The sequence below is a fragment of the Planococcus citri genome, chromosome 1 (assembly GCF_950023065.1).
Source record: "Planococcus citri chromosome 1, ihPlaCitr1.1, whole genome shotgun sequence".
NCBI classification, from domain to species: Eukaryota; Metazoa; Arthropoda; class Insecta; order Hemiptera; family Pseudococcidae; genus Planococcus; species Planococcus citri.
Window position 1 is genome coordinate 46,765,102 of NC_088677.1, and position 16,766 is coordinate 46,781,867.

Sequence of the window (16,766 nt, forward strand, 5' to 3'; positions counted from 1 at the left end):
TGAAGTTATTTGGCTCGGATCCTCTCGCTTTTTTTCCTCGAGAAAGAAAAATTTAGACGGAGTAGATAGATGTTGAGATCAAAATAAGTAAATAGGTACTTAGTTTAAATGAAACGAACGCATAAATCCCTCGAAGTAAGATTATATTGATGGATTCAAAGAAGTACTTAACTACTACCAACCGAAATCACTTTTTTGAAGCGTAGGTACGTATAGCTTAATACGAGTATGTACGAGTACGACGTACGTAAGTATATTTACCTACTACGTAATTAATGATAACCAATCGGCATAAACTTACCTATTCACATCTTCCACTTCATTGTTCTGGGTGGTGTGGACTGCAATACCTCGACAAGAAGCAGTGAGCCTTCCATCTTCTCCAGTAAACCAACCAAATGACGGTGCTGCTGTAATACGAAACGTAATACGATTTGAAAATCCGCGTTAAAATATATGAGACGGTAAAACGTCGACGAAATTTACAGTAAATATAGCGCAATGGTAGAGAAGGAAGAAAAGGGTTTATGGAAAAATGACTTTTACAAAAGTTACCCGAATATATGAAAAGTTTTAAAAAGTTGCCAATTGGTGTGTATAAAAGTTGACAGCCTAACGAACGCTTTTTCACGCTAAAAATTTTCGTATAGGTGATTGGTTACGTGACACGTTTAAAACCCTCCAGATGATTCTATACAAGCGGTTTCGTTTCTAAATATCCGTTCGTTTGAATAATTTTTCAAACTTTGAAAATTCTCAATAATCGTAATTTTACGTTGGAATATCAACGCGACGCGTGAGTTTTCAGTATATATTTCGCGAATAAAAACAAATACAAATACATAGAAGAACTGTCTCGTGTTATAACATCCGATCAAAATTCAGAGTGTATTAAATTTCATCTTGAAAGCGATTCCATTCTCTTATTTCGAATTCTTTGGTTACAAAGCATTTTCTACAACAGGAATCAAAGACGTGGGCGCCGCCGTTGATACGTTTTTTAAACATAAAGACCCCTCCGTAAACGTATATTTTTCGTGTATGTAGGTATGTGTGAAAATGGCTGCGTGATATTGGAATCGCTAGAATACTTTGGTTTTTTCAAAATAACGCTATTTTTTTCATTTCGCCGAACGCTCGATTGTTTTTGTTTGGGATTTTATTTCTTCGTGAGTTGTTTTCCAAGAAAATTTGAAATCATTGTGAATCATTTTAGAATGATGAATATTTAATCAGATTAGGTATACGTATCTAAAATAAGTACATTATCCCCATATGAAGCATGTAAACACGAAAGAGCAAGAATGAGGGTATCCAACAGTAAGTACATACATACCTAGGAATGTTACTCGTACTTAGACCTCATCCCACGGGAAGATTTTTTCTATCCCGAGAAGTAATGAAAAAAGGGATAGAAGGTGTACTTATAGGGAAAAAAAGTCAACGATTTTGAACGTATCGGTGTAAATCTTCATTATGAGTTGAAAGTCACCAAGAAAATTTTTTAGCTTCGAAGCTGTCCTTGCAGGGCAGTTATGGGTCCTCAGAGAGGTAGCATTTTCTTAAAAATTCGCAGTTTCACTGCTCCACTTCATATCCAACCAGTTTTGAAAAAAATGGCTCCAGTTGAAAATCTCTTTTAAAAAAATCCAAATTCGCCTATTTTTGCAAGTCAAGACGAGCCCCCCCCCCATCCCCACCGCTTATAATCGATTCAGAATGTGTTTAACTTATGACTTACGAGAAAGTAAAATTTTCAGCTGGTGGAGTTGATTACAACGCCTTCTGTGTCGATTTGAAATTGCTGGAGAAAAATAATCACGTTAATTGCTGCCGGAGGCTCCAGATCGGCTAAAAAAATGATCGTAATCGAATTTAGCATGCAAGCAGATTTCAAAAATGGAAAAATCAACGTTGGCAGCTCAAAATCTAGTTCTGAGGTGTGAGTCAACATGCTCTTTCAGTGAGCCAAAGTTGAGCTCAAGTAGAATCGACGAGTTGCGAAGGTTCCACATCTTTTGATCAAATTTTGATTTTTTTCATGAGAAAATTGGAAATTCTCAAAACAAATTAAAACACAAATTTTAGGAGCTGAAATTTGATCTGAAATTGTTTTTTGTCAGCTTTCTCGATTTTTCTTCGGCATGTTCAATAATTTTTCTGCATTCTTCTTTGTTAATGCGTAGGTTAAGTTTTTATCAACATTCTTGAAGATTCTGTAATGTGGCTTTGTAGGTAATGGTCAGATGAAAATTTATATTCGATGATTTTACAATTTTATCTACCTACTAATCCGTAAAAATTTTCTCCTTCAGTTTTTACGTGAAAAACTTGAACTTACATTATGTACTTTTAAGATGCCGAACAGTTCTCAAAAAAGAAACAATTTTGAATCAAAATTAAAAACTTTGAGTGAAAAAGTAGGCACACAACTTTAACATGCTTCATCCGTTTCAAAATATAGGTAGGTATGCGTATCAGTACCGAACTACTTATTTATGAACGTTTAAAACTGCACATAATTATACGATAATAGGTACGCGGTTAGTTCTGTTGGAAATGAGTGTAAAAACTGAATATTTCTTTACATTATTTTTACAATTGGAAAAACTTTTTCACAAAATGTGTTTGAAGTACATAAATATGCACAGTACATAAACGGAGAAAACTTGATTACCTTATAAAACTGAATTGCTGGTTGTAGTTTTTTTTCCCATAGGTATTAGGTACTTGTTAAAAATTTACTCGATATTTCAATTAAGTAGGTAGTAGGTACCTAATGTACTTACACATATAATTCAGAAAAATGAGTGGGTAGGTGAGTGCGTGAAGACTACTTGATAATTTCTATCATTGAACTGAATTCAGTAGTATTAAACGTTATCGCTTTACTTATGATTTTCTATGAGAGATATATTTTCACTTTCAATTTGCACCGGTAGGTACAAGATTTTTACATTTTAAAATGATCAAGACCTTGGTTAAAACGTATATGATACCTACCTACTATGTAATTCACATACGGTAATTTTCACTGTTTAAAATCAATTCCCCAGTCAAATTTGGCTTCATTTGTAAAATCTGAACGACCTACCTATTTATACCTACCCACATACTCATTGAGCTAAACAAATCCTAATGAAGAAAGGCTGATTAAATTTACGCGTGAACAAACTACATCAACGAAGCGATGAGAAAATAATTTTACTCGAGTTAAAAGTAACAAGTGCGAGGTTTATTTTACGATATATCGTTTCGCAATAATTATTATTAGCGATAAAGTTAATTACGTGGAGAAAATTTTTTACGTGAGAAGATACGATGTGATGTAAAATTAACTCTCAATGATGACATTATTTCTGTATAGGTAAGGTATATGTACCTATAGTTGAGCTCCGAATGAATTTTTTGTAAATGCGATTCGCGAAAATACGTAATTAATGAGATTTAAAATGATTCTGATTAATTTTATAAAATTATATACCTACTCGTATCTCGTCATTTCTCTGCGATCTCATGATATCGCGCGAATTGTAGGTAAATAATACCGGTAGGTAATATAGAATTGAACGTCATTGAACAACGACAGAGAAAAACTGTCGCCAAAAGATGATTTTTTTCAAAAAGTCGTTATAATTAAACCTAAACAAAGTTGGAAATACGTGAGAAAGAAAATGGTAGCTTTTTACGTTAATTTACTTTTATAGGCCCTATAGGCAGGTAAATTTAGTTTAGTTGAAGAGTATAAATGAGGGTGGAATTAGTCTGGAGTAAGATTATTTTACAGATTTAAACGAGGCGAGGCAACATTTTTCATATTTTTTACTCGGTTATAACGAGAAGAGTTTTTCAAACGATACGTATGAAAAAGTTTCCATGTTGAACCAGCAACCAGCTTTAAAAATTAACAAAAAAATGTTTAACCCGAGAGAAGCAAGACGGAGAAAAAAACATTTACGTCATTCGCAATGATGCGGGGTAAACGTACTCGTACGAGAGACGATAGATAGGTAAAGGTAGGTATATCGGATAGGTACGTGTAAAAGAAAAACTTTTTATTTCGTCGCATTAAAGAGGAATATTCAGCGGGAAAAGTATACTACACTGAAAAAAATAATTTCGAAACAGTGCACTTATTCCTCAGAATTAAGGTAATGATTGAACTAAATCTGGGTAAAAACGAAACTTACTGCATTAAATGTAATCATTCCCGCTTTTCAAGCATTGAATCTGCCTTTTCAGGAAATGAGCACATGAAATCAATGCAATGATATCCAATCAGATGGGTGTATTCATTGCATATAATATCATGTATTGGTTTCCGAAATCGAGGTAATGATTACATCAAATCGAAGTAAAATGACAACGTACTGTTTTTCAAGCAATCATTCCAGTTTTTTTTCGGTTTTCAATACACTTTTTAAAGTAATCATGTACATTGCAGAAATGTAACGATATTCAATCGGATATATGTAATCGTTCCTTACAAAACAGTGTATCTGTTTCCAAAATTGAAGTTGTGATTGCATGAAAATGAACTAAAATGAAGACTTGCTGCTTTCCATGCCTGTTATAGCATTCATAAAAATTATGAATAATTTCTTTAAAATTTCAGGATTTGTGTCTAATAAATTCTTCTAACAGTATTTTTGAAAGAAAAATCTCCCTTTGTCCCCCCAAAGAAATGTTAGTTAGGTTTAGGTAGCCCTTTTCAAATAGCAATGTAATGGACTGAATCCCAGGATTGTGATGCAAAAATATGAAAATTGTTTTTTTTTATTTTTCACATTTTTTTATAACTTGAGAGAGGACTTTCCCACTTACGACTTGATACTGATAAAATATTCAGTAATGTTTTTTGTTTTTGTAAAAGCCAAAAAAACAAAGACCAGCTGGAGTTTGGGCTCCAGGAAGTTTCCAATTTCCAAAATTTTGTCCAGTAGCCTACATTGATTTTTTTATATTTTGTGAAACAGGAGGAGGGGGCTCAAGCTCCCTGGCATCACTCATTTTTTTTACAAAGGTGGTTAAAAACTCCATGGCTTAATTTATCTCACTCGAGCTAACAATTTCTGGGGAGGGACAAGCAAAAAAAAAATTGAGAAAAAAATCCAAAAAGCATAAACAAAAGTGTGAAATTTTAATAGGGGGGACAAATTAGGATCACTTTTCTAATTATTTTGTGAGATCTTTAAAGGTGAATATTAAGAGTGATGATGATGATCTAGAATTGACACCCTGATTCAAGATTTGGAACATAAAACATAACCTTACCTAAATAGAGTCTGCCTCAATATTTGTGAGGTCATGAAATTTTTTTGAGAACTCATATGATTGTCCATCAAAATATTTCATAAAAAATTATGGTACTGTAAATACTACTGAAACTTCATTTGCTTCTCTGCACAAATACACAAAAATATTGCTCCCACGCCTATTTTGTATGTGACAAAAATTTTCAGACACGCAAATATGTCCTTCTAATGCCCTCATTGCTGTAGTGCTCTGATAGCCAAATAGGTAGGACAGGTAGTTAGGAAACGTAGGGTCCCCAGTTCGAATCCCCATGAGGTATAGGTGACAGATTTTTCGTTAAAAGTGTTGATCATGAAAAATTCTAAAAAATGCGAGTATAACAGTAGTGAAAATCATTATCAGATTGACTCATCCCTACCACTTGTTTTTAATTTTTGAAAATTAAGGTATTCAGCATCCGTTTTTATAGGGAATTTGCGATAAGATGGAGAGTACCTTGCACAAGGGATTCATTACATTGCACAATGACACATCGCGTGTCCTTCAAATGTATGTAGTAGTGCTAGTAGCCATTGCTGCGAGAATGTAATGAATCCCTCATGCGAGATCTCACTACATTGATTCCGTCGTATCCCAAATTTCCTACGAAACGGGCATTGAATACCTTCTTTTTGAGGCACTCAGTACTGTTCATTTTTTTCAGTGTACAGAGTACTTTGTAATGGAAAAAGCACGACTGATAGTTCACAAGAAACAGAAAGGATGCTAAAAAGGCGCGACATTTACTTGCGACATATGTTTTTCGCAAATAAGTAAATAAAACAGTTGACGCAAGCTGTTTAGTGTTTACGCTGCCTAAATTTTTTCAAGAGCGGAAATTTTTTGCATATGATGCGAGGAGAAAAATGAAGATATAGTCTGCTGTTTACCCTTAACCTTTAGACTAAATGAACCTTGACACGTAAGACGCCTCAAGAGCTACAATGTACCGAATAAAACAAATGTAAACGTTGGAATAAATTTTTTTAGAGGATTATCGCGTATACGTATACCTATATACAACACCTAATTATACTATTGATAATTGGATCATTTACCGTAATTATAATAATTATTATTAACTTACCTTCGACCATTGCCATCTAGTATCGCCTACTCTGTAATCACCGTTTGCAAGGTTCCCTCCTCTCTATCAATTCGTCTAGTGACGTGAATCTGCGAAACAAAAAAATATACGCGTGATTATTAGATATTGCGATGCGATGAGATGAGATGAGATTGTCTGACGCATTATTCCACGTCGTCGTCGTCGTCGTTGTTCGTGTGAGTTTTTATTTTTTGCGAGAAATTCATAAATCACCGGGTGATTAAAAAATGAAAGAAAAAAAATTGTAATCATCAATCGCAAATTTATGGCGAAGTGAAATTATTTAGAACTATTTCAGCTCAAAATTATTTTCATCTCTACTATGTAATATATGATGTTTGTTACTTCATAGTTCATACACTCGTGTCGTGGTGTAGTGTGCTCGTAGAGCAATTCTCATGATACTCTCGCTTATCACCTAATGAAATGATTGGTTTTATCAATACTTGAATACCCTGGAGCTTTGAAAAAAATATGAGCATTTCATCTGTTGCTTAGCAAAATAGCTAAACGCGCGAGCAAAATAATCTAATGATGAAAGTCCAAATATCATAGACATAATGTCTATGCCAAATCTATAGTATAAAGCTACAAGCAAAAAAAGTTCACCAGGCTCTCATTCGGCCCCCATTACACCTAGGAAGCTGATTTTTTTTTTAAAAGAAAGCCCTCGACGAGTACTTGATGCGAAAACTATAGCGAAGGCCCAATTTTGATTTTAAGGGCCTCAAATTTCGGAGAAAGGGGGCTAAAATCAACATAAAAAAATTTTGGAAATACACTTTCTTCCAAATTGCGTTTTAAACCGAATTCCAAAATTTGAACCGATTTGGTTCCATACAGAGGGAGAAATGGCCCAAAAACTAATTTTTGGGCCCCCTCCTCTAAATTTATGAAAACTGAACCGATTTTGCTCATTTTTTTTTCAAAATATTCCTTATGACGTGTAGATATGTTATAAAACATTTGTAATTCAAAATTTTTTAGTTTAAGCATGAAAAATTAAAAATCAAATAAGCATTATTTTGAACAATCATAACTTTGAACTTTAATTTCTCAGCCGAATATTTCCAATTTGCTAAGCATTTTATTTATCATCAAAATAATAGTAAACAAAAAATCCAACTTATACTTCTCAGCCGAGTATTTCTCTTTTCAATTACTCATTTTGCTTAGTAATATATAGTTTGTTGTAAGGAAAGGGACTTGGGGGCAACCTTGAAAAAGCGAGCTCTAAGAGAGAAAAGGGAGAGCGATGGGGGGGTTTGGGGGCGCAGCCCCCAAGAGCGAGTTCCGAGGGCGAAGCCCGAGGAACGAGTACGGGGGTGAGGCCGCGAAGCGGCCAGGGGGCGGAGCCCCCTAGTATATCTATATACCTGCATTACAAATACTCATATGCTGTAGTGTCACCCTGCATTCCTGCACTATATACTAAAATTTCCCTATAACTCTTATCCAGAAATAGAGTTTTCGTTTTTTTCTCCAAAAATATAGCTCCTATAAGGAAAATGCTCGTAAGCGATACGCAGATAAACATCCTGACTCCCCTCCTGAATATTCGGTAGTTAAGTCCTAGATATTCAATTCAAATGAAAATGGGCCAATTTAGGAATGTCACCAAAACTTATTGAAAGGTGCGATAATCAGGTTCCAAATAAACTGCTTAATAGTCAAAAAATGCGAATGAATGATGAGAATGTAGCATGAACTATGAAATCGAACTCATAAAATTAAGCCAGAAACATCACCCATCCACAGTCCCTTCTTAACTTCAGCTGTTATAGACGAAAAATTTCAATACTAGACTAGTACCTAATAAACTGATATGTTTCCTGCAAAAATGTTTAAATTATGTGATTTGAAAACTCATGAAATAATCGTGTGATTTCATGGGACTTCCCTTCCCTCTCTGATTTCCATGATTTTGGGTACCACTACAAGATTTTTTCAATCACTTTTTTTCTGATTCGCAATAGTACGGAAAGTACGGAAAGTATTTTCAATTTTCAAAACTTATCTGCAATTTTTCTGTTTTCTAAAAAAAAAAAAAAAAAAAAAAAGGACGGTAAAAACTGAAATCACCAAACGGCTTTAGAAAATTTAAGCAATAAAAACTTGATCCTATCCATGTACATGAATGTTTACTTGGGTAAAATTTCTGGTTCACTGCAAATTCGCGTCAACGTTTCACTACGTGTTCGTAATATGTACTTGTACTTACCGTCCTATGTCTTATAGATACCTACGTAACGAAATATTGACGCAGATAAAATACCGAAGAAAAATGAAAAAATTGAAACCGTAAGAACGTAATAAGTATTTTGAAAAAATAGAATATGATTAAATTCTCCATATTAGAACACGTCTCGTAGACCTCAAAACGAGAAAAAAATCCCATTGAAGAACATTTGTCCAGTTATGAAAATACTTTTCCGGACAATACCTACCTACCTGAAAATTCAGTTTGAAACATCGTATTCGTAGGTAAATCATTAACAAACTTTATTATTCGTTTTTATGTAAGTAGGCACTTGAGTGAGCGGTTACATCATTCGAAATTTTTGTTTTTCTCAACACGATTGTTAAAATTTTGAATGAGGTTTATAAAAAGATACAATAATAAAGAAGTTATCAAAGAAAATGAGAAACCAACAATGCAAAGGTAGGAGGTAGATGTAGGTATCTTTTATAGGTATCTGTATAGGTAAATTATTTAAAACATTCGGGTGCGAAGGCGTAGGTACTCGTACAATTTTATTAAGCTTAAAATGCGTTTAAAGTGAATTCCAGAATTCTTTAAAGATTCTTTACCTGCTTCTTTCTCTTTATGTTTGGTACTTCTACTTCCCGCTATTCCTAATACCAAGCAATACAATCTAAAAATTCACAAAATATTTTATGAAACCCTGTAATTTGACTGAGAGTCAAATTCCGACGAAAAGATTTTAATACCACCAGGGGTTTATCAGCGAAATTTTCAAAGCGACGAAATATAAGCATAATATGTTTCTAGTACGATCAACTACTACAGGTAGGGCAGGTAGGTAGGTAGGTAGGTAGGTATGATATTCGAGTAAGGTGAGTAACAAAAAGCACGTAACTAAGTACATCATGGAGGTGATGAACTTTTAAAACTCTTGATAAATTGGATAGTCTCGGAATTTTCACTTTCAAAACCAGATTTCAGACATATGCATGTACATTTATACCTAGGTATGTATATTAGGTGAGCACTTGAATAGACGTACAATTTCATTGTGATGAAGAGGATATGAAGTAAGTAGGTGTTTGGATTATAAAAATGATTCGTTCATTCGAATAGTTGGGAATTTGCAAAAACATACCTTCTCGGGTTTCTTTCTTCTCAATATGATCCACATCTATAATATTATTTAAAAACAACCAATCACACACAGAGGGGATGCACTGAAGCACTAAAACTTTTTCAATAATTCGCTAAATTACTTTAGCGCAAATGAATGAAATAAATTTACCGGAACAAACCGATGGCGAAAAAATGCCAAATATTTACACTTTACAGTAACATAATCGCGAAACTCGACGTTTTAGACGCAGCCGAAATAAGTTAGGTATACCCACATCGACATCACATATGGATTTTAATGCAGGTAACTTCAAGTAGGTACTATAAGTGTTATATTCGTGAAAATAATTTGCGATAATCAAGACGCGCGTAAACAATCGAACATTACGAAGTAAAATGTTCGTAAAAATCGTTCTTTAATTATATTTCTGTTTACGTAAAAGCCAATGGGTTGTCTTACGACCGACGTATCCAATTTGTGCAAAAATGAAACAATTATGACGTTAAATTAGTACCTACCGAAAATGAAATACTTTTCTGTTCAAGGTAAGTCGGCTTGCGAACAAAACCAGTCAACTTGTCACTCTTTCGAACGAAAGTTACCCGAGTCGGATTATTTTTGAAGTTTACACGTGGTAACGGAAGCGAATACTCATTTACATATTATACATACATACCTTCACCTATCTATTAATTAATTTTTTCTAAATTTTTTTCAATTTCAATCAATATGCATACCTACTACTGGCATACATATATGTACATTGAAATGAACCACAATGGACGAAAAAATCAATTTACTGCTCTTTACAATCTTCAGTACTATTTAGGCTGAAGATCAATCAATTTCCCACTTCCGACATTCAGAAGATTCTTCAAGTGGTGCATACTCATCTCAACTTCGGAGCTGCCTTAAAACAAATACTTATATGTATTTTAAAATGCATGCCTCTACCAAGTGCCAGTAGGTAATAATTTTTCTTCAAAAAATGACAAAGATGGGTGAGTTTTTGCAGAAATATGTATTGGAAATTCTCATGTCGTAAATGCTTCTAATACAGAAATCAATCACAAAAAAGCCAATGTAAAAAGTATCTAAATTAATTTTCATCGACAAATATTTTTTGAACATTTTGAGCAACAAAAAGTTGAAAATATTAATAATAGTGAGTAGGTACTTATTTGATATTTTTTTATTCAGACGCTGCAAACGCATCATTTTCAAACATTAAATTAATTCGATAGGTAGGCATACGTTTTAAATGAGTTATTTTTGCGGCAACATTGTTCAAGTGTTCAGCTGGCTTTTGTTAATTGCAAAAAGATTATTGTTTCACGTAAATCACGACTATAAATATAGAATATCGGGTTAATTACAGTTTGATCGTTATAGTGATAAAATAAAATGTAACCTAATGCGCGATTCAGTAGTATTAATTGAATAAAAATGACAATTTTAATCGATTACGTTCGCAACAAACAACGGGCGACTAGGTTTCTTGATGGAGACGTGAAATATGCTAACCTACCTAACCTAACCTAACCTAACCTAATCTAATGTACATAGTAGGCACTATAGGCACGTTTGACGTTACATTGGGTATGTACGTACATATGTACTTACATAGGTACTTCATAACTATTAGGCAGCGCATTAAATTGAATTTCTGAAATTAAGAAACGAACTCGATTATTGCTTTTTTTAAAAATAGATTTCACAGCTACTTTTAAATTGAATTATTATTTATTAGATGTTCAACACAGCACGTTGATAAATACTTAATAGCCAAGTTAAGTGTCTGACTTGTTTGCAATCAATAAATTAAAAAGTGATAGGTACATAATTTTTGATTCTTATATGTACTCAATTCAAAGTAAAAAGTCGTAGAGTTGGCCATTTTTTTAGGAATTTCAAAAATTGGAAAACATCTTCAAAACGCAAGTTAGGGGGTTTTTAAACAAATTTTACAACTACTTTTTCAATTCAACTGTGGGGGAAAATTATGTCCCGTGATAAGTATTTTGGCCTACCAGAATCAACTCTTGAAATTCTACACATATGATAAAGGAATCGTTCTTTTAAAAAGTACCTACCTAAAAATTACATTTTTCGAGTTTTTTTCACTCTGAGAAAAAAAAAGTCGGAAACAAAATAAATGTACTCCTGCCTACCAATAGATCTATATAGAAATAAACGTTTGATTTCCAACTATTTCCTGTTTTTATCGATTTTAAAAATCTTGATTTTTCTTAATCAACTTGACATTAAAAATTTGAGAGAAAAAATAATGAATTTCCGAAATTACGCGTGAAGTCATTGGATTTTACGTTTTTTCTGTTTCTTAAGAACTTGGGAGACAAGGAAAAAGGCTGTCAAATTCCTGATATTACGTAGGTACGTCAGATTTTTATCATCAATTTTGAGCGTAAAAATAATCCATTGATTTACAACTTTTTTTACGGAAGAGACTTTAGGCTACGCCATTTTTTTTATTTTCATTTTTTTTTTGATCAACAGGTAGGTATATTAAATTGTTGATTCATTCCGTTAAAAATGAAAAAAATCAAAATCAAAGATAAGTACCTATCTACCTCCATAGCATATACGCATGATGTGGTACTCTTGTAGGTAGCCTAATTCATTTCAAAAACACGTGTTAGATTTAATCAAATACCTACATACACATGAGTAAGCATTATGCTCAAACAATCATCACATACCTACACTCATACTGGCTACACCTATATTTAGCATCAATTAATTAATGAACCAGGTTTCATGAACTATTGATGATACTTACAAAACGAACACGAAGTACGACATGCATAGTACATAAGTACATTGCCGAGGTAAATTACGTGGCTATCTACTTATAGGTACCCAAAGGATACCATACCAATCAGCTAATTAAAATTTGAAATGCTTCTTATATGGCGCGCATTAAAGAAATCCATACCTACTTGTAAATGGGCCCTTCGGAAACAATCATACTTCACATTTTAATAGACAGCGTGTTAAGTAGATATTTTAAAATGTCATATTTCGTTCGAAACCTGTTTATACACATAAGGCAGTAAATTTTATTGGTTGTACTGTATTTTAAATTATCGATTTACTAAACGATAATTTATTACTACCAAGTTCGTCTCGTATTCATCAATTTTATCTTTTTGAAAGTTCAATTTTAAACATCGGAGTAGGCGTCAAAGCAATGTAGGTATAGGTAGGTATATATTCACGCCACTGGTAAATTTATTTATAATACATAAACGCTATTTATAGTTATACATACTTATATGAATACTCGGTAAATTTTAATCACTTGCGTAATTTCCTAATCACTCTTACACTTTGAATACGTTGCACCGTATAATCAACTAAACGATAGATACTTAATGATGCAGCCTATTGAAGATGAATGATGTCGATTATCGAACATAACTTGAACTTATCATTGTTTCAGTACAATAACTTTTTGTTGACCTAATTTATGCGAGTATAATTAGTTGGCTCGGTTAGCCATCAAAAGCAATGCAGAAGCTCCATATAAACTTGAGATTATCTTCGTCATTCATTTTCAACTCCTCTCTCACCTTCGTATAAATACGTACGTATCAACTTTGTTCTTTTATACGAGTACAGCGTAGAAATTCTATTATTAACGGGGTGTTTCCAATCAAGGTAATTTAAACGCCTAAATTTGCTGAAAAAACTGGTTTATCAAATGAACATTGTCGTCAGCGTAATTTCGTTCTTTTTTTCCACTTTGAAAAAACCTTGCGAATTTTTTCGTGTCTTCTTACTTGTACCTTACGCCGACACCTTGTTTATTTTCGATTTTCCCCAAAAAAATTAAAATTCATTATAAAAATTCTCCGTCATGAATAACCGAAGGAATCACTTTGACCTTGACTCGATGAATTATGCAATAGGTAAGTAAATATAAAGTACCAATATAATATACCAAAAAAGGTAGGTACGCCTGTACGGCTCCTATAATATGTATTATTCAGTTCGTGTTGAAATAGGACTATAATAAATTAGTCAAAAAATTACCACCCTGAAATTAAATCGGACCCGACGTGAAAGCACTTGAAACGAAAACTGAAGTGATACCATTAAATGATTTTGACCTCGGTGCTAACCACTTTACTTTAAACAGAACTACATACATATATACGATAAAGCGACAGTTTTCGCAGTTATACGATATAATTATTTGGTTAAAAGCGAACCTAAAACGAAGCAAAATGAGAAACTTGTGAGTAATGGTTGTAATTTTGATTAAGTATACTGTAGAGTAAACTGATAATTTCATCCAAACACCCGAGCACTCTCTAAATATGCCACGCCAAGGTGACGACCGACGACGCGAGCATTATTTATTTTTACGTATTTTTCTGAAAATTCGACCGCTTGCGCAAAAATAATATATTAATCCTTAACTAGTTTAAAGCGGATGTAGGTAATAGGTATATCGTATTATTACACATACATATTTATCATAGGCACCCGCCTAATACATATATTGAGAATAAAACTCATAAAAATTTTTATGCGTACCTACCATTAAAAATATTTTTTTTTTTTTGAGAAATTAAGAACCCTAAATTGCGTCAATTGAAGCCACGAACTCATTGTATTACATTTGTTCTGTACCTACATTGTATGTATGTATTAGGAAACATTGAAACGTCGCGTACTACTATAAAAACTCATGTGTATGTAATATGTATCCTATATACGTCGTACAGCAATGATTATTAATTCCTTTAATTAAGAACCTCGAACTAAATTAAATTAGGATTCGAAGCATCAGCAAATTTCATTAAAGTATGAACGCTGAATGTCTAATGCATACCTAATATTACGTCGGGAGCGAATAAAATTAAGGGTATTCGAATCTCTTTATGTCTACAGCAAGGTGGCAAATTATGTTGAAATTAAAGAAACGTGCTCGTGTAAAAGGTCAGTGATTTGAAATATTCTTCGAGCCATAATTTATCGAGAAAATGCATCGCAATTCAATCATGAGAAGATTCAAGTTAAGTACTTACCTAGACCTACTCGCGCAATGTTCGCGTTTATTAACCACTGATTTATACCGTACCTATTTTTGTACACTGTGCAGTATAACTAAACGAGCACCTATTATAATTTGCAACAAAACCTTATTTACTGTAATGCCTGGTCTAATTTGCTTGTAGTGATATATAAACGTATTCCCCGAAGGATTACTGTTTTTTTTAACGAGATCAAAAGTCGTTTATAAAGAAAAAGGCGTACCTACAGAATATAAGTAAGTATAGATACGTAGTCGTAGACGTATGTACTCAAGTAGATATAGGAATCTTCTCTCCACTCCACTCAAACCCACTCTACTCATCACCAGAGAAACTGTGAACTGTATACCTTATAGACCTACATTGTCAATTGTGTACTGCAGTTTGCATATCCGATGGGCTAATAGGTAGGAACGAATCCGATGAAAAATTTAATGATCTGATTACCCATCTTAGTTTGTATTCTATGTGCATATTTCCAATCTAATTTGTGAATCTTTGTAGTAGATAAACGAGAGTGCACAGCTATACACACGTATACCTATAAGCATATTGGTATATAGTACTCGCAACGTTTCAGCTTCAAAGCTCGTTTTTTACATGCAGATTAAAACTTATCATTGACTAAGCTTGGAGTTTTATGCATATTTCATTACCCTGTGTTTTTTCAACGTATGTATTTAGCTTCCAAATAAATATTTTTGACTTTTTGAGGTTCTAGATGTGGCAAATTCCGACGAAGGACCTTTTGAATGTAGGTATCTATCAATAATTACTTACACATTTGAAAAATTTGATTAAAAGTTAATCCACTTCTCCCTCCGCCCAGAAAAAAATTGAGGAAAAATTGTTCTCTCAGTTTCGAATTAAAAATTCCGTTGAAGTGGGTTTTATCTTGAAAACTATTCAAGCTGATTTTTTTCATTTCCACATTTTAAGCTTTAAAATAAGTTTAGGTCTACCTATCACTGAATAATTTTTCATTTCCATCCCTTTCTTTCTAAAGATATATGAAATTACTACTTACTGGAAAACGACTGGTATTTCATCAAAATACCTACATACTCGTAGGTATATGTATAGTACCTACCATACGTTCAATTTATCAAATTCTCAGAAGAACTCTAATAAAGTAATAGCCATCTTAATATCACCACTTCAAATTTTCCGCGCATTCCTTTAAGAATTAACGTAACTGCACCAGTAATCGGCAGTCAAGAATCAGACTTTTCAAATTTTCAAGTTTGAGGGCATTTTATTTAGAAATTATGAAAGGATTGTCAGATTTTTTACTTTTAAAGCATAATTTAAGCACTTGGGTTCACAAAAAAATGATTTTCAGGTTTGTTTTGGCCAAAATTAATTAATTACTGAAGCTTTTTAGTAGAAAAACGTGAATTTTCATATGTACCAGTAATCGGCAGATTTTGTACCAGTTATCGGCAAACCTGTTCCAGTGATCGGACATGGGATTTTATACACATTCCTGAAATTTTTCAAATTGGCTTCATTATCATAATCACTATCATGATCAGACACAGTGAAGCGATGCTTTTTTACAGATTTAGATTTCTTCTTTTTTAGCTGTTCAATTTTTTCATCTGTTTTTTGTTTTCTTTCTTCGATTTTTCGTTTTTTGCACTCTTCAATATTTATTTTTTTCCTCTACTGCCGATTATTGGTGTAGAAAGTGCTTCAGGAATTATAATTTTTAAAAAAAATTTTACCATATTTTCATGAGAATATTTTAATTTTGGAGCCATTCTGAAACGAAAAAATTCGATCCAATAATCGACACATAGTGACCCAATGATCGACATATTTTAAGGAAAATTGATCAGTGAATTACACACTAAGTAATTAATAATTATTAATGAATGGTATGCCGATAACTGGTCAAAAACTGTGTTTTTTCTCGATCTACTGTTTACAAAAGATTTATTTCAAATTTGACACCAATTTTTTTTTAAATTA

At 33.0% G+C, this 16,766-nt stretch overlaps 1 protein-coding gene across 2 annotated transcripts in view; it reads right to left on the reverse strand.

Annotated features, from left to right (window-relative positions):
* The window catches only part of LOC135832324 (calcium/calmodulin-dependent protein kinase kinase 1), a 93,060-nt gene that overhangs the window by 66,461 nt on the left and 9,833 nt on the right, over window positions 1–16,766 (reverse strand). Inside the window, exons 1-3 of one of the 2 annotated variants that reach the window (XM_065345498.1) lie at window positions 9,748–10,112; window positions 6,383–6,471; window positions 302–410 (exon numbers count right to left, since the gene is read on the reverse strand). In XM_065345498.1, coding sequence (XP_065201570.1) covers window positions 302–410; window positions 6,383–6,398 — 125 coding nt within the window. In that variant the 5' untranslated portion in view covers window positions 6,399–6,471; window positions 9,748–10,112. Of the gene's footprint in view, window positions 1–301; window positions 411–6,382; window positions 6,472–9,747; window positions 10,113–16,766 lie in introns of those variants that run through there. The other variant, XM_065345497.1, reaches the window with a different exon arrangement.